The sequence below is a fragment of the Podarcis melisellensis genome, assembly GCF_964234715.1.
Source record: "Podarcis melisellensis genome assembly, chromosome: 5".
Lineage (NCBI taxonomy): Eukaryota > Metazoa > Chordata > Lepidosauria > Squamata > Lacertidae > Podarcis > Podarcis melisellensis.
The window spans coordinates 85,211,578-85,232,947 of record NC_138537.1 but is presented as its reverse complement, the minus strand read 5'-3'; the positions used below and the strand labels follow the sequence as shown (position 1 = coordinate 85,232,947).

Genomic DNA, 21,370 nt, shown 5'->3' with positions numbered 1-21,370 from the left:
AAATAATGAAGCATAAAACAAGCATGGCTGAGAATGTGCAAGGCACTTCCCAGGTATGTTGGCAGGGGAGTAAGATTAAGTACCAGCCTGCAATGATTGATGAGCAAGAGAAGAAGATGAGGAAAGCCAGAGATTGCAGGAAAGAAGCATGATTAGCATTGCACCATGCTTATTGCTTAAGCCATCCACCCAGATTGTGTTTCCTCTTTCCTTTCTGGCAACAATTATTACCCACATGGGGCATCAGCCACAGTCTTGTTTAGAAATCCTACTCTCAGCCCCTGCTCCCTCCCTCCGGACCAATAAAGAAACTGAGATAATTCCCTTTCCCAGCTGCCTGTTATACAACCTTCTGGGGGCATGTAGATATGTGTTCTGACTCTGCAGAGAAACCCACACAATGACCACTGAATTGCACATCATATTGTGTTTAAGCAATAAAACACACGCATTTCAAAAAGCAGTATCGGGGTGTGTGGGGATACAGTCCAATGACTGCTGCTGCTGCTACTAAAAGGTTTACATACACAATCCTATGCATGTCTACTCAGAAGTCCCATTGATTTCCAATGGGGCTTTGTTTATTTTTTTGCAGTAGATTTTATCATTTTTTGTTGTGGTTTTGCCTTATAGTAACTTATTTGCTGTGTAAGCATGGGGAGAGTGGACTTAAGCATCAATTAATTAATTGTTTGGATGGCCTCAACCCATGCATTGCACCAAAGCTGGATGGGTCATAAGCTGTCTGCATTGCAGTCTTGTTCTTAACACAGCTTGTGCCTAAGGCGATATATTGATATATTATCCAAAACCGGTTTTGCATTCCATATCGTGATAATCGGTTTCATAATTTTTGACCTGGCAATGTATTGTGAATCATGATGTGTGTTAAGGCTGAGTGGCGACTCGCTTTCAACATCACAATATATCACCAGCTAAACATTGTGATATACCGATTATATCATGATGTCTGAAACAAGGATGTAATTATGTAGAGGTGAATGGAGTAGTGTCCTGAAAACTGCTGCTACTTAGGGGTCTAAAACTGATACGTTTTTACTTACCTTTAACATATTGTTACAACTGTTATTTTATAGTACAGAGCAACAGGGGCAGAAGGAATCACGAGGCAAGCGATGATCATGGTTTTCCCCACATTGTGATTTTTTACATAGCACACACACACACATCGTGATTCGCGATATATCACCATGCTGAATAGTATGACATCGTTACCACAATGTGAACTGGATTTGGACGATGTACCGATACCTTATCTAGTTTGTGTGTGTGTGACGCAAAAATCACGATGCGAGAAAAACCGTGAAGCCAGGCAATTCCTCTACATAGCTCCTTATTTCAGACATCATGATATATCAGTATATCACGATGTTTAGCCGGTGATATATTGCGATGTTGAAAACCAGGTATTGCCCAACCCTACCTGAGGACATTGAGAACATCTTTGTGACATGAGAATTCTTCTCAGAACTGCAAGTGTATTGTCAAGGTAGAATACAAAGCCATGCAAGAGTTCAAACCTACGAGCCCTTTTAAAGCGGAGTTTCTCAAGGCATGCCATAGTAGGTTTTCTCAAGCATGCCTTATCACGGGCAGTTAAGGAAAAGCAGAGCAAATAGCTTCAAACCCATTACACTAGCACAAATAATCACAGAACAAGGGGAGAAGGAAGGGGAGACAGCAGGACCCGCTCCAGTGGATTGGCAGGGACCAATGGCACTTTGTTCCTCATCCCACAGAAAAGTCTCTCTTAGAGGCCACTCCACCCGATCATGAACTATTTATGCAACTTTGTGAAGAGTTAGTGTCTGAATTTTATCGTTTTCTTCTTCCCACCCCATCACTTTTCCCTTTTGTATGAAGTCTATTGGATTCAAGTCTGTGGTTAAGAGTTTTGTTTTGCTTTTTCATCTCTGCACAGCGCCACAAAACACTTAATAATGCTTTACACTTAATAATGGTACTTTAAGAGATTTTGAGTGTGGGTTTTGGGAACTGTCTAGGAGTTGACATTGCCTCATATCTTTCTCCTCCACCCATTTTCTGACTTCTGCTCCACATGCAGGTTCCTCTTTCTCAGTTCAGCGCACACTTACTTCAGTAAACTTGACTGGGTTCCCTGTCTCTTAGCTTCCCTATTTCCTGGGACCTCCTCCTGGCCTCAGCTTGCCACAGGCTTCCTTCTGCCACTTGGGCCTTTGTGAGGTTTAATCATAGACAGTCAATCTCCCCTTCCCTCAGAGAAGCTTGTGTGCAAACATTCTGACAGCTCCAGTCCGTCATCAAGTTGGAAGGTTTATCAGAATCCTGCTCCATCACAACAATTATTATACACATCATTATATCATCTATCTATCTATCTATCTATCTATCTATCTATCTATCTATCTATCTATCTATCATCTATCTATCTATCTATCATCTATCTATCTATCTATCTATCTATCTATCTATCTATCTATTTATTACACCTTCACTGTTTAAGCATCCTGCATTTGCTCTCTTTGTAACTTTGAAGACACACTGGCAGACTACGATGGTAGACTACTGGTAGACTACAATGATTTCAGTTAAAAAAGATTGTAAATAATGCAAACCCTTTCTTCATCTGTTTCTCCTTAACAAATATAGGGGTTCTAGACCCAAGTGTTACCTGACTTAACCCCCTGACTCAACACAGATCTCCCATATCAAAACGATCCCCTTAGCCTTTATTTGAAAAGGCCTCAGAAAGTCATTGCAGAGCTGCTTTCTCCTTAACACTTAAGCTAATCCCCTCCCTTGATGCAGAGATTTAAGACCACTGCTCGTTTTATCTTCTGTAGTCTTGTAAAACATAAAAACCCCCAATAATGTTCTTACTAAGCATCTCCTCAATTGATTTATTCACCCTCCTCTGATTCCTTTTCAGCTTATTCACATCCTTCTGGATGTCCAGAACTGACCACAAGACTTGACTTTCAGTAGTTCAGGGATGACATAGTGGACAGGATGGTAGGGAAACCCTGGCTTCATTTTCCGAGTCATGCACAAAGCCCCTCTTAGGCCCAGTTACCACCTCTCAACTGAACCTACTTCATGGGCTAGTTTCAAGAATAAAACACTACACATTGCCCAGCTTACAGAGAGGATGGGATACAAATGAAATAAAACACCACCAAGACTGAACTACCATTACTTAGGAAGCACAGAAAATCATGTTCCGTTGAGGAAGGAGATTCCTATACATCCCTAGGAATCACGTCTCATTGGCTGAACTGCTCCTATAGTCAAGGGATTACTTACCCTAAACTGGCTTTCGTCTAAATGAAAAAGTGGGGTTTTGTCACTTACCTGTAAATTCTAATTCTTCCTAGTGGAAGGAGGTTAGTCTGACACTTGGGATGGCTCCGCCTAAGAGCAGGCAAGATGAAAACTGATGACATCATCCAGGATGAATTGGCTCCTGCATGCCTCAACTATGCTAGAGCAGTGCCAGAAGAAGACCCCTCCATGCAGAACACAATTTCAAGAAAAGTAACCAACTATATATCTGAGAAGGCTGCCAACCATAACAGTTTAAAGCAAAACACCACAATACAGAACAGAGGTAATACCCAAAGAGTCAACGAGTCTCTCGCGTGGGTGCACGACTCCAAACCAGCTAAGAGTGAGGCAGACTGCCCACATTCCACCGAAAAAGTGAAGGAATTTAAGCAACAAAATTCTTCCTCTGCGCATTCTGTGGGATGGTTCATGTGCATGCACCTGAACACCCTAAAAAGGCCAAAAAAAGGTAAAGGGCCCCTAGACGGTTAAGTCCAGTCAAAGGCAACTATGGGGTTGCGGCAATCATCTCTCTTTCAGGCCGAGGGAGCCGGCGTTTGTCCACTGACAGTTTTCCGGGTCATGTGGCCAGCATGACTAATCAGCTTCTGGTGCAACAGATGGAAACCAGAGCGCACAGCAATGCCGTTTACCTTCCCACTGCAGCGGTACCTATTTATCTATTTGCACTGGCATGCTTTCAAACAGGTTGGCAGGAGCTGGGACAGAGCAACGGGAGCTCACCCCATTGCAGGCATTCGAACTGCCAATCTTCTGATTGGCAAGCCCAAGAGCAGGGGTAGGCAACCTAAGGCCCGGGGCTGGATGCAGCCCAATCGCCTTCTCAATCCGGCCCCCAGACGGCCTGGGAATCAGCATGTTTTTACATTAGTAGAATGTGTGCTTTTATTTAAAATGCATCTCTGGGTTATTTGTAAGGCATAGGAATTTGTCCATTATTATTTTTTTCAAAATATAGTCCGGCCCACCACATGGTCTGAGCGATGGTGGACCGGCCCACGGCTGAAAAAGGTTGCTGACTCCTGCCCAAGAGGCTCAGTGGTTTAGACCACAGCGCCACCCACAAGCGAGCTCTCCACACCTTGACTTCTGTCACTGATGAGAGGCTGGTCCGGGCTAGCAGGAGCCCCCTCCTTCTGGATGATGTCATGAGTTTCGACCCTGGAGGAGAAGCCATCCCATCTGCCAGTGTGTCCTATCCGCACTTGAGAGAAAACCAGTGGCGTAGCGTGGGGGGTGCAGGGGGGGCGGCCGCACCGGGCGCAACATCTGGGGGTTAGGGTTAGGGGGTGCAAATCCACGGGTTAGGGGGCGCAAATTACTTGCCTTGCCCCGGGTGCTGACAACCCACGCTACGCCACTGGAGAAAACCGCTGCTTTCCCCCCTTTATCCTCAAATAGGGCGAATTAACTGTTTCCCCCTTCTTTGATTATTATTAAAAGCAACAATAACACATTTCTATATATTGTTTATAAACATGCAATAATGGTTTTATATGTTGCTTTCAGATGTTCAGAGTGCTTCGTACAATTTGTCCTGTTACAATCCTTACAACAACCATGTTGAATTAATTGGCATTATCCTGAAGCTGAAAGTAGCTTGACTAAAGTCATGTGATGTGTTCATAGTGGATGCATCAATTTAGATTGATATCATATTGATTCATGACCCAGTCTCTTAGCTGCTGTGCAACACCAGCTCACATATCCTTTCCAATATGACATTTTAAAACTCGAATTTCTAGGTTGTCATCTCCAGCGCATCTGAGGCAGGTTTTCTCATCCCTTGCTCAACAAGTGTTGGCTTCCATGGTAAGTTACTTTATAAGCTGCCCAGTATAGACTTATGGAAGAAAGCAGAAATAATAGACTGTGAGTAAAACTAGCTACTTTGCTTTCTCTGCAACTATACAGGATGAAGAGTAAATTTCTACAAGAGCTAAAAAGAATTTGCCAAAAGCACACACACTTCTCTCTAGTTCATCTGAAGTATTGCAACGAGCCAGGATAAATAAGTTAATGGGGTAAACTTATTCACAAGAACAGGATTAGCAACATGTGGAACAGACCCTGTTAGTATGTTATCTGTTGTGTTCAGTTCCTGGGTTTCCAAGGTATGGCAGTAGCTTCTAAGCGATACGTTATTTTGGGCAGCTCCTACGCCCAGATTGATAGCACATAACCCAGAGTCCTAGCTGAACAACAAAGAAATCCACAGACAAAGGAAAATTAATGGAATTCTAAGAGAAATCACACCCGTGAACATCTAGTTTCCTCCCTAGAACAGTACATCACACACCATTAAATTATCTCCTCATTACTATGGAGCTTTATCCTATTCTATCTCCCTGCCTCTTTCCCCAGCAGGAGCTAAAACTACCAGCAGAGATTATAGGGGGGAAAGGCTGAAATTAATTTGGAAACAGCATTCAGGACGGTAAATTCCACAGAAAAACTAATTATCCCAATGAATGCAGTTCATTTGCTGCACTTGTTGTGAGATAAGCACAACCACAATTCCTTGCAGCCAACACAAATACTCACAGGAAAAGCAAACGGAGAGAATAATCAATAGTCAAGAATTCATTAGAACATCACAGAGGTATCATTTTAGGGTGATGTCTTTCACTTTGTATGGAACAGGAGCAACGCTCCTGTATCTTACATATGAGCTGTGGAGATGAAATGAAGGAAACGCTGCCTATTTAGCGGTAGCAGGATAGAGTCAAAATTGGGAAACATGTGCAAAACATGTACAGTTAGGGCGGGCTTCTTCACACACATGCAAGGAGCTTTGGGGTCAGAGGTTCAGGCAATTTCATGGGAGACATCTATCCCCAAAGAAAATGGAACTTCACTTCCCTACGCCCCCCCAAAAGGAAGATGGTTCTGTAAAGCTAATTTCTGTATTTGGTTGGCTCCTCTTTTGAGCTGATCTGATGAGTGCAAGGGTCAGAAAATCTAACAGCTGCTTCGAAAATAAGAAAAGCCTTAATTAAAAACAAACATGCAGGAGGAATTCTTCTTGTCCTTCGTTGTAGAGAAAAATATGAAATCTTGTATTAATTTATGAAGCCCTGAACAGATTAGATCCTGGGTAGCTCAGGGATTGCCTGACCCCTTACATTCCAGCTTGATCACTAGGATCATCTGCCAGCGATGTTGCTGGTTGTCCTCTTGAGTCGGCAAGGACTATTTGACAACAAGGAACCAAGCCTTTAGAGTCAGCCCTGTCCTGTGGAATATTCTGCTAGTAGAAGTTCAGCAGGCTTCTCCTGTTTCAACTTTGAAGCATCTGATGAAAACTTTCCTATCCCATTAGGCTTATGCACCTTTCCACAACAGTAATCTGATTTTAACTTTTTTTGGTATGGTTTTTATGGTATTGTTTTATGTACAGTTGTTGCGAACCACTTTGACGTTTTCCTTATGAATTGGTGGCTTATAAATATCTTTTATAAAAGTAATTAATAAATAAAATGTATACCCGTTCTCAACAAAACCCTGATCAACTACAGAAACTGGATTACGTACTGGGTCCAAACACTTTACTAATCTCATTTTATGGATTCTTATTCTCCAATATGTCAACATCACCGTCGTCTTCTTTTTAAGCTCCACAATGAGACACAGTGAATTAATAGCATTTGAAATCTTTGATACCACTTTAATTTATATATTTAAACATAAACTCACTCATACATCAATTCCAGAACCTGTAGAGCAGGGCTGGGAAGACTTCAAACTTGCCAGATATTATTATTATTATTATTATTATTATTATTATTATTATTATGAACCCAAAGATCCACCAAACCATAGTGAAAGACATAGCAGATAGAATTAAAGAACAAGGATGCCTCTGAGCATATTCTGAGCCTAGGAATTTATTTTCAGTAACAGGAAATAACCTGTTACAGTACTTTCACACATAACCTCTATTTAGCTTGTTTCTTCTCAGTGCCCTATTTTGGGTGGGAACTCATTTTGTGTTGCTATATTTAAACAGTCGGGAGTCAGAAACCCTTGTCGATCTACTGCAAAATCACCCAGGGATCTGCCGCCAGTTCCCAGTCTATCTTTTACACAACCCTGGCTTAGGAGAGAAAGAAAGATCAATGACACAGTAAACAGCAGAACTGAGGTGGGAAAGTGGTGAAGACAGTCATAGGAGGAGAAGCACAGTTGTTTTCTGGTGCAGGAATGATTGTGGGCCTTTGATCAAGGACAGCAATTCTAGTCCAACAGACTGGAAAGGAAGAGGGTGGGCTAAAATCCAAAACCTACCTTTACTCCATCAGACTTCTTGTTCAGTAAGCTTTTGGCAGCTGCGGAGAGAAATAAGAGACACAAGTAAGCTTCATTTTTGTGAACGCTTGTTCCCTTGCCCTTCAACTCAGTCTTATGGGAGTGTTAGCAGAAAGTTTTCCTTGCTAATTAGGATGGCTTTAAAGGCCAAGCCATATCTATCTCAGGCTCCTGCTTGTTCAAAACAACAAATGCAACCTGCCTGGTATTCACACCAAAGACACTGCTTAGTAAAACAGGCCTTGAGAGCTCTTGAGGTTTGGTTTCAAATCTTTTACTTTCATTGCTTGCCCCATCCCTTCAATATTCAAAGTTAACAGTGACAATAAAAATGGGGGGGTATCTCTTAAATTCCAAAAGCTGAACGTTACCCCTTGAATACAGTTGTTAAGGCTGCTTCACACAAGGCAAACTTTCTTCACGGAAGTCATCAGCACTTTTTTTTTAAATTAAAAGTTCGAATCTCACATGTAGTTTTGTTGTGTGCAATGAATTCAAAAGTTGGCTTGACCAGCTGCAAGTTCCTGCTGCATGTACACATGGCAAAATACACGTATGATTTCCATGCAGGAAATTTTGCCTGTGAAGTGGCTCATGCATAGATATTACCTATTAAAAAGTAATAGTCGATGGGTGTGGTCAACGCCTGGGAATTCCAAGTGCTTTGACCAATCCAATATACCAGCGGGAATCCACGTGGAATAAGAACCAGGAAAAGATGGCTCACGTTCCATGGTGGGGAATGGGGAACAGAAGCAAGGCAGCACTGGGAGCTGCCAAGCGGGAGAACGCAAGGGAGACGACTATAAGCAAGATTCAGGCTACCTGTTTCGCCTTCAGAAAGGCAAGGCCATGTCACCTTTGTCTGAACGAACAACTAGCTTGCAGACACACAAACACGTCACACACAAGTATACATGTACTGCGGATGCATGTGTAGCAGAGGGATACAGGGCGACCCCCAATGCACACATGAGACCACCTATACATGCCCAAGGACAACAACTCAGCATATCCATTTACAACAGCAAAGCGGCATTTGCTTGCAACTTTGTGGCCAACAAATTCACTCAACAGGTGCCTATTGGCGTAAAGGAACTGTCCCACAAACTGTACACTGCAGTTGGTGAAGGGTTCTAGGGACACGGTAGGACAAATGAGTTGCAAATTTATGCTAATGCCTCTTAAAAACTGCTTAGGTCTCATCCACATGAAGGTACAAGAATAGGGTCAAGGCGAAAGCATGATGTGAAATTTCCGTGGCTGGGACCGCAGCACGGATCAAAGTCTTACAATGCAGAGAATGGCAGGCAGAGAACATTCGCTTTATCTCTAAAAGTGTGAAAATACTAGCCCTTGCGGTCACCATGAAAGCATAGTTAAGTTTCTGCTTTAAAATCCCAAGAGAGCCAAATTCTGGGTTCTCTGGCATCTCCTACACGTTTCAAAACAGGTTGGGCTAAAAATGGGGTGGGCTTCATGAACATTTCCTTGTCCCTCCTTGTAAAACTATTTTTATATAGAAGCTAGATGGTCACCTGTCACGGGTGCTGCAGCAGAAAATTCCTACATCAGCAGTGGAATGGATTGGGTTGCCTTTGAGGTCTTGCCCAAATCTAGGATTCTAGTAAAGCAAGTTAGCGAAATATAACCTGGTTGCCTTAGCCGTGTGTTCCCTCTTCTCCCCCTTTCCTTTAGCAAGGGCTATGGGAGGAATTCATATAGCCAAATCTGATTTGCTATACAGCACTGGGATATCGTTGTGTTCATTATGCAACTGTGGTTGGGATCATGTAGTGGTAAGGTAGCACATATTGGGGCTGTAAACAGGTACGAAATAGACTTTGCAGAGGCCACTGAGGTAGTGGCAGTGGCAGGGTTTCTGTTAGAGGAACTCATTGCACTCCCTAAAGCCCACGTTTTGCATAAAACAAATGTAACTCATGGTAATTTGGCCCAGAACTGCACTCAACACAGTTATTGTGTGCCTAAGGAGGTTTTAAACCCAAGACTTGGACAGAAATATTATGCAACCCACATATCAGGCTAAGGAAATCTGACCAATCAGCAGGGTTAAGATCTCCTGCTTGCTGAATTTGGAATTTAAACCCTGAATCCCAGATTATCCTGAATATGGGCAGGTTTGTATGGAAGTTGAAATTCCTCTGAAATGTTGTGCCCACCTTGAAAACAAACGAACAAAAAAAATGGAGGTGTCTTTACTTCCCTATTTACATGAGTAAAAAAAATGTAGAAACAAAAACGAAACATAAAACTTCTGACTTTCTATACACAAGTAAAAAAATAAAAATAAAAGACCCAGCTACCACCACCCTCATAAACTACATTCATAGACACTTGGAAGTTTCACTTGCCCCAAAGGCATACTATCTCAAGTTTCTCCAAGAACTCCTCTACATTTCATGGGAAATTCAGGGCTACAAATGAACAGAGGGAACTCTGTTAGCTGCCTTAGTTAACAGTGGAGTCAGCATGAAGGAGACATCACCTATATGAATCTAATGAGGCCTACTGCACGGACTGAAATCAATTTTTTACACTTGTGTAATTAGTCCTGACTCCACTCTATGAAACTGATGCTTCATGCTTGGAATTTATTTTTTACAGTTTATAGCTGCAGCGCACAAAAACTCTGCTGCGTGCTGGATGACAAAGTGCTCAAGCACATTTCTGAAAGAGTCAGAAATTTCATATTGATCTCTCCCCACCTGTGAAGTTATCATATTGGGGGGAAAGGCAGCACCTTATGTGGTCAGTTGTACTGAATACAGAGACAAACACGAGAGAAAATTCGTCTCTGGGTAGTCTTTCCAGGCTAAAGAGGTGGGGTGGTGGTTACTCAACTACAGCCTGTGTCGTTTGCAATATGGATAGCATAGCTGCCATGGAAAACCACTTTGACGTGAGCACTTTCCACACAAGCTGCTCTGTCCACGCGATGCGTTGCTTACACTGGCTTTGCAACAACAAACAGCATGGTGCCTTGGTTATGCAGAAGTGGGTTTGAGGTTCTATCACGCCACCAACAGAACATACGAAACAGGTCTCGACAAGAGGAGAGTTAAAAGCAAAAAGAGAAACTATACACCACATGGCACACCCAAAGTGGACATACATCGAGTTAGGCCACAAAATTCTGATGTGTGAGTTCTAGTTTGGTCTGGAACAGAAGACAATATGAAGGAGGGGGTGGGAACCAAGGGAGAGGTAACAGGAAAACACAGTGCTTCTTATTGGAATTTGCTTCCATCCCTGGGGGAAATGCAGGACAAAGGTTTAAGAAATAATAATAGTGAAAAGAGTATGCTGCATAGTTACACAGAACTTACGGCTTTGTTCTGCATAACCCACTTTAAACAATGGAAATCACAAACCAAGAAAGGGCACTTCCTTACCTGTCTCGTATCTTCCTTTTGCCCCTGTCAGAAATTACCGTATTTTTTGCTCTATAAGACGCACCAGACCACAAGACACACCTAGTTTTTGGAGGAGGAAAACAAGAAAAAAAAATATTCTGAATCCCAGAAGCCAGAACAGCAAGAGGGATCGCTGCGCAGTGAAAGCAGCAATCCCTCTTGCTGTTCTGGCTTCTGGGATAGCTGCGCAGCCTGCATTCATTCCATAAGACGCACACACATTTCCCCTTACTTTTTAGGAGGGAAAAAGTGAGTCTTATAGAGCAAAAAATACGGTATACCCCACCACCACACAGAAAGCAAGGAAGTATTTGCATGGTTCTAGAGCACTTGGAGCTACCTTAAGGTGATAGGTATCACAAATTCCTCAATGCCTGGAAAAAAACCCTATGCCCACAAGTGCTTGGAGAAGGATGGGGGGCGGGGGGGGGGGAATAGGAAGAGCAGCAAATGTCATAGACCATCACAGATTGTGAACAGGCTGCAAAATGCATTTAGTTAATTCCCCACTCACCCCGAAACTCTTAACACGGAAATAAGTAGTCTGCGTTTATAGTGGGGCTAGAAAAATAGCTGGGTAGGAGAAGCAGTGGGAATAAACTTTCTATGCAACTACTGTGCACTGCAAAGAGATGCAAAGGACAGCCAGGAAGCCTGGTAATGCTAGCTTGAACACAATTGTGGAAATCTGCTCATATCCTGACCCTAATGAATGTTCCACAGTTCACATGCTTCACCCACACAGCCCCAGAAAAAAAATCCAGTTACTGGCCCAGCACTGCAGGAAGAGAAAAATTTGCTACTCATTTAAAGCAGCTCATGCAATAGAAGATGGTTGGGGGGAGACTTTTATAAATTAATTTACAACACGGTGACAAGAGCAGACATCCCAAGCAGACAAGACAAGACAAGACAAAGATGCATGTTTATTCAGAGTTGTGGCCTGCAGGTGTCAGCCGACACACTGGAAATGCGGAGGTAGGATTCCCACAGATGAAGCACCACACACAGGCACAAGACATGGTTTAAGATGACTCCCAAAAAAACAAAAGCACAGGGCACAATACACAACTCAGCACAAGACGACAGCAGGGGCGACCCCAGGAAAACTGCCTGGGAGGTCCCTTTCGGGTAAAGAAATGTTTTTGCATCCATGCTCTGCAGATTCCCAGACATGGGACACATTGCCATCCACTCTTGACCCCTCTCAACCCTTCCCCATGTGATGTTGGGTCAGGTTCTGCCTTGAGAAACTATTTTAAGCTTAAAAAATATATATATATTAAAATGCTTACTCACAATTTTAGCATAGGGTTGAGTGACCCAGAGTTTGCAGACTCTGCTAAACTTGACGTCACGAAAGCGTGTATGTGAAAAATTCTGTAGCCGCAATGAAAGCAAGAGCCCCAAATTTCTAATCTTTATGGTCCCTAAATCTGACTCATCTAAGAGAGTCTGATACAGGTTTCATTTTTTAAAAAAATATAGTATCTTTAATGATGCCTGAAGTTCTCTGCTGGTATCAATTTTGGGAACAGTTTCCCTTCCCGTATATATTATCCGGCGGGCTGATCATCCTGGTTTTAAACTAATGGGCAGAGAGAGAAAATGGGAAGCCCTTATGGTTGCAGAAATAACTTGGTGTATAATGACAAAACATTTTCCAAGCAGTCCTGGAGGGACTGATGAGTTCCTCTGCCTTTTCCTCTTGTTTAATTCATGGGAAATTATCAGTTAGTCTGCAAGCCTGAGTGCCAACAACAGAGGCAGGAGAAATAAACTTTGCCAGTGTCACAGCAAACCAGGGGGAAGGCCCCTTTTATGGGGCACCGGAGGCTGTCCCCCACTTCCTCTCATTTCCTTGCCTGCACACTCCTGGATCTTAGGCATCATCCCACCTACGGCACATTGGCTAAAACATATTAGTGAAATTGGGTAGTTACTTTTGCTAGGTTCCTTTCTTGAAGTGGTTCCTTTCTTGAAGTACTTATCACCAATCACTCACAAAAAGCACAACCCTACTCCCCACCCACCGAACTCTGTGGCAGGAACACTGGATCGTGAGAAGTCTAAATTCTGCAAGGTGATTTGTATTTTTATGTGTATATATATATATTGCATGAAACACCACACGCATAGTGCACCCAGAAACAAGCATGCAAATTAAGTAGAACAAATGGGGGTCTGTGAGGAACTTGTGGGGGAGTAGGGCACAGTGAGGATGACTTCCCTCCCCCTTCCTTCCGTCCCCCACCCTGCAAGTTCCTCAGCTGACAGGCATGAGGCCTCTGAAAGACTATTCCTATGTCCCAAGAAGCTCAAGGGATGTGGTCCCAGGCATTTTGAGGGATCCATGGAGCCTAGCAGGCGAGGGGAGCCCAGGGAGTCTGGCACTTCAGCCTGAAAGTCCTTAGGTCCACTTCTGCCCCTGTTTATGTGGAGGCTTGGCTTCAGCTCAGCAATTCATTCCTTCTAAGCCTAAGGCAGTGTAATGGGTTTGGGGCTCAAGTTTGGCTGAACATTAGTCCTTAGCTGCCTGAAGACTTGTGTCTGCACGCTGCTCTCTGCTGTTGGGGATTTTGGTGGAAGAGGGTACAAACCTCAGATAGCATTAGTCCTGGAGGTGTAGGGAGTTTAACATGCATGTTGATGATCTCCTCCACTGTAAGAGGCCCTTTTCTTGTCCTATTTGCTTCCCCCTTTGCATTCAAACCCACAGGTGCTCCAAACAGATGGTTCGGAACCACAATTTTTGAACTAGAGACTGTAACTTTTCTAACCTTCTGAAAGCTATTCCTTGATACCCAACCGTGTGGATGAATTGCAGTACAACCCTGTATCTCTTCTTCCTGTAACGTGGCAGGCCACTTTGCTAGGATCAAGCTTCGTTATACAACGGCTTCCCCACCCTTGCCAAGCCAGTTTGCTGGCATGTTTGGTCCCCTCACTCTAAGATACACTCACCTTCTGAAATCCCCTTCAAACAGCAGGCACTGGCAACCCCACATCCGACCAATCCCTGCCTCCAAATCTCATGTGCTGATTCATTGCAGGACTGGGTTAAGAACCCAACATGCATACTTTGTTAGTAGACTTAAAATCCATGTGGTTATGGTTCTTGGTTAGATGGATACCTTAGTACATGCCCATTTCTCAGCCAGCAAGCATGGATGGCTTCTCACTGGGTTCACAAACACTGGCATGCTGGTTTTAACTGGTTGTGGAGTTGGTGGAGGGTAGGCGGATAGGTAACTCTAGGTTCAGGCACTCAGGATATACGACTCATGCCACATACCTTGCTCAGCCAGGCCGGCAGCACTCATGGCGGCCGAAGCAGGGGCGGAGCTCTGCCTGCCAACTGATTGGACACAATCATTCAGTGGGAGGAGCCATAATGAAGCAAAAAGGCCCAACAGCAACGAGAGAGCAAGGTGCAAGTAAATTAGTTTTGAAAGGAAAAGTAGGAAGAAAGAAAGGATCGAAGAAGGGAAACACACTATTACAGGGGGTAAAAAAAAGGTAATTGATTCCCCTTAAAACATTAAGATAGAACTACAGAATCCAGCACAGAGGGTTGGACGTCAGGAACGGCGTTCAGAAAATGGCAGGATTTAGCTGTAAACAGTGTTTATAAAACAGGCTCTCAGATACAGAGTTCTGGGATGACAAAGTCAAAGAAGAGGGACATTAACATCAAAGAGGCAGTAATAAAGGCTTTGGGGGAGAAGGGGGAGGAGTCGGAGGGTGCTAAACACTTGCATCCAAATGTCATTGCAACATCTTCTATTATGAAAGATCAAATTGTGAGAATTTCCCCCAAAAAAATCACACACGCAATCGGTACGTCTGGGTTCATAGACACCACAGCATCTTCAGCCACTGTGTGCCAAACATGTGTTCAGTAAAAAAAAAATAGTAAGTTCAGTAATAGGGAAATCAACATTCTTTGCACGGGAAGTACAGACATGGTGTGAGCTGTAGTTTATTAGGAACGTTTTCCAGAGTAGCATTTCTCACAGCTCTCCAGAGTGGAAAGATGGTAGTTTGTCTCTTCAGCACTCAAGGTTCTTAAGCACCCCCTCCCAAACTGAAATGCACTGGGAGGGTCTGGATACTTCTCTTCCAAGAGTTCTGATATGCATTTACTGAGTTTTCTCATAGGCCTGGTTCACACAAAACAGTAAGGCAAATTCTGACTTACTAGGGCTGCACACTTTGCAGCCTCCTCAGTCCTTTTTACTGCTCCAATGTGCCGAGTTAAGCCAAGGTTTTGCTTTGTGTGGTTAAGAGCTTGTGGTTAAGCTCTTTTCACTAACCACGAGCTGCAGCCAAGTTCTTTTCTAACCACGAGCCACAGCCAAGTTCTGTTCTTGGCTACAGCTTGTGGTTAGCGAGGAGACAGCTTAACCATGAGCCTGGGTTTGGTTGACACATTAAGCCAAACCTTAGCTTAGCTCAGCGGGAGCAAAAAAGATCATGAAAGAGCCGAGCGGCTGTGAGCCTACACATCTGTGCAGCCATTGCAAGACATAGCATGCAGTATTAAAACCACCTTCCTAATAAAATGGTCAATGAGAAAACAAAGTTAAGATGTGGTTAAACCACCCGGATGATATCAAACAAAACGGAAGAAGAAAGTATGCAATTCTACGCCACCACTCAGAAAAGAGACCAACAGAGTATTTGGGTGTCTTAGTGGATCTTCAGGAAGGGCAAACGTCCACCTAAAAGCAAGACAGGATAGTAAAACATGCCTGAGAACAAGGACTTATAGGAGGGGGGAGAGAAGAGGATGTAGCAGCACCATTTTCTAAGTCAGAGCTTTCCAAACTTTTCATGTTGGTGACACACTTCTTAGACACCCATCATTTCGTGACAGAGTAATTAAGTTTTACTAGCAAACCGGAGGTTAAACTAACCCCTTTCCAGCCCCGGGAAGAGTGTGGGGTGCATTTGCATAACACACCTACACACTGCAACCGACACACTAATGTGTCGCGACACACAGTTTGGAAAGCTCTGTTCTAACTGAGGCAGGCAACCCCCGGCAGTCTTCTCGTTAAGTTATAGGAAAGACCAGACCTCATTCTTCCTCAAAGTCAAAACTAAGCAGGTAAGCTCTTCGGGAACCCGCTGAGAAGAAGACTACAGCATTAATACAATGCATTTCAAGTATTCAAGGCACTTCGCAGATGTTATCTCAGTGATCCTTACAAAAGCCATGTAAAATCAGGAAGTATTAGCTCCTTGAGTGCAAAGGATTGAATCGTGCCTGAGGGCATCTAGTGAGTTTGTGGCTGAGGTGGGATTTGAAATGGGGAACCTGGTGCTCACATCTCAAGATCTCAGCTACTCTATACCAGTCTGCAAAAGGAAGAGATATATAGAGAATGGATAGCAGGTTCAGTAAATTAAGACTAGTCACCTTCCCAAATCTACCGTATTTTTTGCCCTATAGGACACATTTTTTCCCCGCCAAAAATGAAGGGGAAATGTGTGTGCGTCCTATGGGGCGAATGCAGGCTCTCGCTGAAGCCTGGAGAGCGAGAGGGGTCGGTGCGCACCAACCCCTCTCGCTCTCCAGGCTTTGCGGACCTCTCCGCAAGCAGCGGGAGCCCAGTGCTGGGCTCCTGCTGCTTGCGGAGAGTTGCCTGCATGCTGAAGCCTGCGCGTGCTGAGCTCAGTGCGCCCAGGCTTCGCGGACCTCTCAGCAAGCAGCAGGAGCCAGCGCTGGGCTCCCACGGCTTGCAGAGAGCTGCCTGTTTGGGGGCTGGGGTCGGGGGAAGCTCAGGCTTCCCCCGCCCCAGCCCCGCGCCTGGGGGGGAAATAATTCCCCCCTTTATTTCCCCCCAAAAAAACTAGGTGCGCCTTATGGGACGGTGTGTCCTATAGGGCGAAAAATACAGTAATCCTCCTGCCTTGCATATTCAGAAGACTAATGAGTTAGTCACTAGTTCGTTCGCTATCTTGCCCAACATTTTATATACCTATATCTGCATTTATTCGAGTGCATGCTCTCTCTCTCTCTCTCTCTCTCTCTCACACACACACACACACACAAATTCAGTGTCATAGGTCCAGTCTCACAGGTGGTTCACATTTGCAGATTAATTACTTGAAGACTGGAGCATCAAGGAATCACAGAATCGTAGAGTTGGAAGGGACCCTAAGCCCCGTCTAGTTGAATCCCCTGCAATGCAGAAATCTCAGCTAAAGCATCCATGACAGATGGCCATCTGAATCTTGAGCCAGTCTTTATGTGTGACTGAGATGACTCTTGAGCCTATTTAATGAAGTGAGGGCAAGAAGCAGCGCCCTCATTCTGATTTGGCCGCCATATAACCACCATATTCCATTGGCTGCATGATGAGGTAACACTGTTGCAATGTCCAGGCTGGCTAGGATCTCTTTCATTCTCCGCTCTATGAAAGCGCTAAAGCTTCAGATCAGAGGGAGAAGTACTGGTGAATGGGTGGCCAATAGTTTAGAACCAAAACACATGGTTTGAAATACAAAAGAGGGATTGGGGGAAAGGGGAGGGGGAAGAGAGAAGGGTTTCACACAAAATACTTGCTTAAATTACTACTACTACTACTACTACTACTACTACTACTACTATTCTGGGAGGTTTTTAACACTTGGTGTTTTTATTATGTTTTTAGATATGCTGTAAGCCAGATGGGCAGGGTATAAATATCATTATTATTACTATTAACTTGTTGGATGGGTGCATGTGCATACACACACAAACATGGGTGGCATCCAACTGTGTCCGCTCACGAGCAAATAAGACTTTCCCTTGCGCAATGACTTGCCCCTTCCTCTCCACCCGAGAACACCCCCAGAATCTGCTCTGGAGGGGGACTGCCGTATTTTTCGCTCTATAGGACGCACCGGACCATGGGAGGGGGAGAACAGGAAAAACAAGAATTCTCCCCCTCTCTGCTCAGCGCCCCTTCAGCGAAGCGGCTGGAGAAACGGAGCCCCTTCCATTTCTCCTCCCGCTTCGCTAAAGGGGCACTGCGCAGAGAGGGAAAACTGTGCAGCACCTCTCCAGTGAAGCGAAGCCTGGAGAGCAAGAGGGATTGGTGTGCACCGACCCCTCTCGCTCTCCAGGCTTCAGACGGCTATCCGCAAGCCTTCTGAGTGCAGCGAGAACTCCTGGTGCACTCTGAAGGCTTGCGGATAGCTGCCTGAAGCCCCCTGAGTGCAGCGGCAGTTAGCGCTGCGCTGCGGGTGCTTCAGGCTTCTCCTTTTTAGCCGCGGGGCTGGGGCGGGGGAAGTCCGAGCTTCCCCCGACCCCAGAACGGGTTGGGGAGTGGCAGTCCCTTCTCCCTCCTGGGGAAAGGCCCGCAAGAGCCACGCAAAGCTTGTGTGCGGCTCTTGGGGGCTTTTCCTGCCTGCCTGCCCCCCCCTGCATTTGCTCCATAGGATGCACAGACTTTCCCCCTTAGTTTTTAAGAGGGAAAAAGTGCGTCCTATGGAGCGGAAAATGCGGTTATTTATTTATTTATTGGAGCTGGGGTTGGTGAGGGGCTGTACCAGGGAGAAGATGATGATTAGGTCCACTTGAGTGACACTGAATATCATAAAAGTGAAGCAAGGTTTTGTGAAACCTTTTCTCTCTCCTCTGCATTATCATTAACAAACACCCAGCACCAAAGTAATTTGAACCAAGGTGTGGTGCCAGAAACTATGCTCAGGGGAAGCCTTAGTCAGCCTTGCCTCCATTAAATATATTTGTATGACACATACATCTGCAAATGTATTTGTCACATCCACATTTCACAACTGTACCTCTAGAAAACCATTTCAGGTATGGTCTGTCGTGCATATTGCATATGTAGCATACCTCATGCTGCACATATAATGAATGGTAAAAACAACGCGATGAAAGTAAAGTACTTGGAAGCAATACTGGTACCCATGGTCAAGAGCTGTATTATGGTACTGAACTTTTATGAAGGATCTAAAGATGGTCATCACCTCCCTCCCACTGTGCTAACCTCTGAGCTGTTGGTTCTAATCCTCTGCCCGTCTGGTGCCAGCCAGATGTTTTAGGCTACAACTCCCACCACAGCCCCAGTCCGAAACATCTGGAGGGTACCAAGTTGGGGAAAGCTTTTCAATACTAGTTCAAGGACCATAAATATATTTGAAGCCACAAAGGCTACTTCTAGAGAAGAGTCATCAATGCTTTAAACAGAGCTGTGTTTTCTCCAAACGTAACTAAATTCAGGGGTGGGAACTTGCTTTTTAAAAAGACAAAACAGGAAAAAAATCTTTAATTCTCAGGAAGTTGTATTGTACAACCACTGCGGCTTGCAGAACAGGGAGAGATTGATGAATCATAGATTTGTAGAGTTGGAAGGGACCCTGGGGGTCATCCAATCTAACCTCCAGCAGTGCAGGAATCTTTTGCCCAACATGGCGCTTGAACCCATGGACCTGAGTTGAGGAGTCTCATGCTCTACCAACTGAGATGGGGGCAAAGACCAACACCTCAAAGCTTGCTCCAGGTGAAGACCCCACCCCACCCTCCTCAAAACAAGACAGTTGACCACCAAATGCCCTGTGAGGATAATTTCGGGAGCGGGGCAGGCAACTAATACATCAGTCTGCTCCAGTTGAACTGTACCACATTTCACGTTGTCTACCACCAGTTGCCCTATGGGAAGGATTCTGACACACTGTTATATTTTATTATTTCTTGGAAGGAATTCTATCCTGAATTGCAATAAACTGTAAACAACTGCAATGAATTGTAATAAAATAAACAATTGCAATAAATTGTAATGAAATGAATTTTCTGCTCTCCAGCAGAATCATGGCTTATGCACAGCCCTAGCACTAAATGAAACATAGCTCCTGCAAATTCTACTTGATTACTTTCAAATATATGTATGTAGAAACTCCAGTTCTCACTGAGAAATATCAGACACGCTTAGGATATCCAATAACCAGAGTACATGAGCACTTAATGAAAAAACAGAAAGCTCTACAGTCAACATGGGGGGCGGGGCGGGAATGCTATGCTTGATCGTTTCTTCAGCTTGTATGGATGAAGTCACAGAAATAAGGATTTGTCAGGATTCTGTGTCGTGAAGGTAAAACAGGACAAAAACAGCTGTCATTTCAAAATCCAAGAGACCCAAGAGATAGCAACTGGAGGCAGGCAAGAAAAAATAAATAGGAATTAACCTGTAGATTTATCCTTTGGTGCGGTGGTTAAAATAGCTCCTCCTTTAGTATCTCAGTTTGGCCAGACTGATTAAATCCACATTATATGGGTCCAAGGCAAATCAAAGCAGTAATCAGAAGCCGAATTCTAAAAGCAAGTCCCTTCCGTATTCGTCTGCTGGAGGGGGTCAAGATGTCTCAATGGAGCACTGTCTCTGTTTTGCAAAAACTAAGTGCTGATCTATATATACACAGAGAGAACGCAGAGAATGAAGTGGAAACCAAGTGGTACGGTCCCACAGCGGAACTGTAGCTTTCTGAAAAAGGGCTGTGCTCCCTCGTTTTCTGGGGGTTCACATGCCAGTGGCGGGCAGGGACAGAGGCAAAAATGGGAGGAGCAATGGAGGAAGCTTTTACCCTTGTACAGTGGGCTGCATTCCATACGAAAGTCAGAGGTCTCTACACACACTCCTCTCATTCCATCCACTTACACATCTATTGAATTTGACAGCAAACCATGGTCACGTGTTCTGAACCAGCTCAACAGCACTTGCATCCCACAGCAGGTCCTGAGTACAATTTAGGATGGAGGGTCACATGCCAGCCACGGGTGGGGCAAGAGGCAAAAGAGGGTGGTCCTGTTAGGTTTATCAGGACAAGAAAGCGTGTTTGGCTTTGCTGACTTCTGGAGGTTGTAAGCAAAGAACAAAGCACTTGCAATTGAAGCTGCAACATGCTAGAGAATGTGTTCAGAAAGGACTCGTAACGGTGTCCTACATGCCAGGTAGTGAAATTCCTGCTGATTTATTGTCTAAGGTTGTTCCAAAGGATCAACACTGTACCTATGTACAGAAATTGGGTTTGTACTGAGATTGTACTGACACGCTGCCCTGTGGTGTTCACAGAAAGGGGGAGGATGTTAGTTTCTGGTCTTATCACTGTGCAGCTGCTTGGAGTCACAGGACTCTGTTTACATTCCAGAGACCTTCCAGGCTGTTGGAAGTCTCACGGGAAAGGAGACAGGATGTGACGTTAGTGGTTTCCTGTTTCCTTTGTTTCTTTGTTCAGTTGCTCTCTGCTTTCATAGAGAGAGGATG

At 44.4% G+C, this 21,370-nt stretch overlaps 1 protein-coding gene across 21 annotated transcripts in view; it reads right to left on the bottom strand.

Moving 5' to 3' along the window:
* The window catches only part of CAMK2G (calcium/calmodulin dependent protein kinase II gamma), a 176,901-nt gene that overhangs the window by 28,588 nt on the left and 126,943 nt on the right, over positions 1 to 21,370 (bottom strand). For 12 of the 21 annotated variants that reach the window (XM_081913639.1, XM_081913628.1, XM_081913644.1 and 9 more), the window contains exons 13-14: positions 14,389 to 14,451; positions 7,636 to 7,676 (exon numbers count right to left, since the gene is read on the bottom strand). In XM_081913639.1, coding sequence (XP_081769765.1) covers positions 7,636 to 7,676; positions 14,389 to 14,451 — 104 coding nt within the window. The remainder of the gene's footprint in view (positions 1 to 7,635; positions 7,677 to 14,388; positions 14,452 to 21,370) is intronic. The other 9 variants (XM_081913643.1, XM_081913629.1, XM_081913630.1 and 6 more) reach the window with 1 other exon arrangement.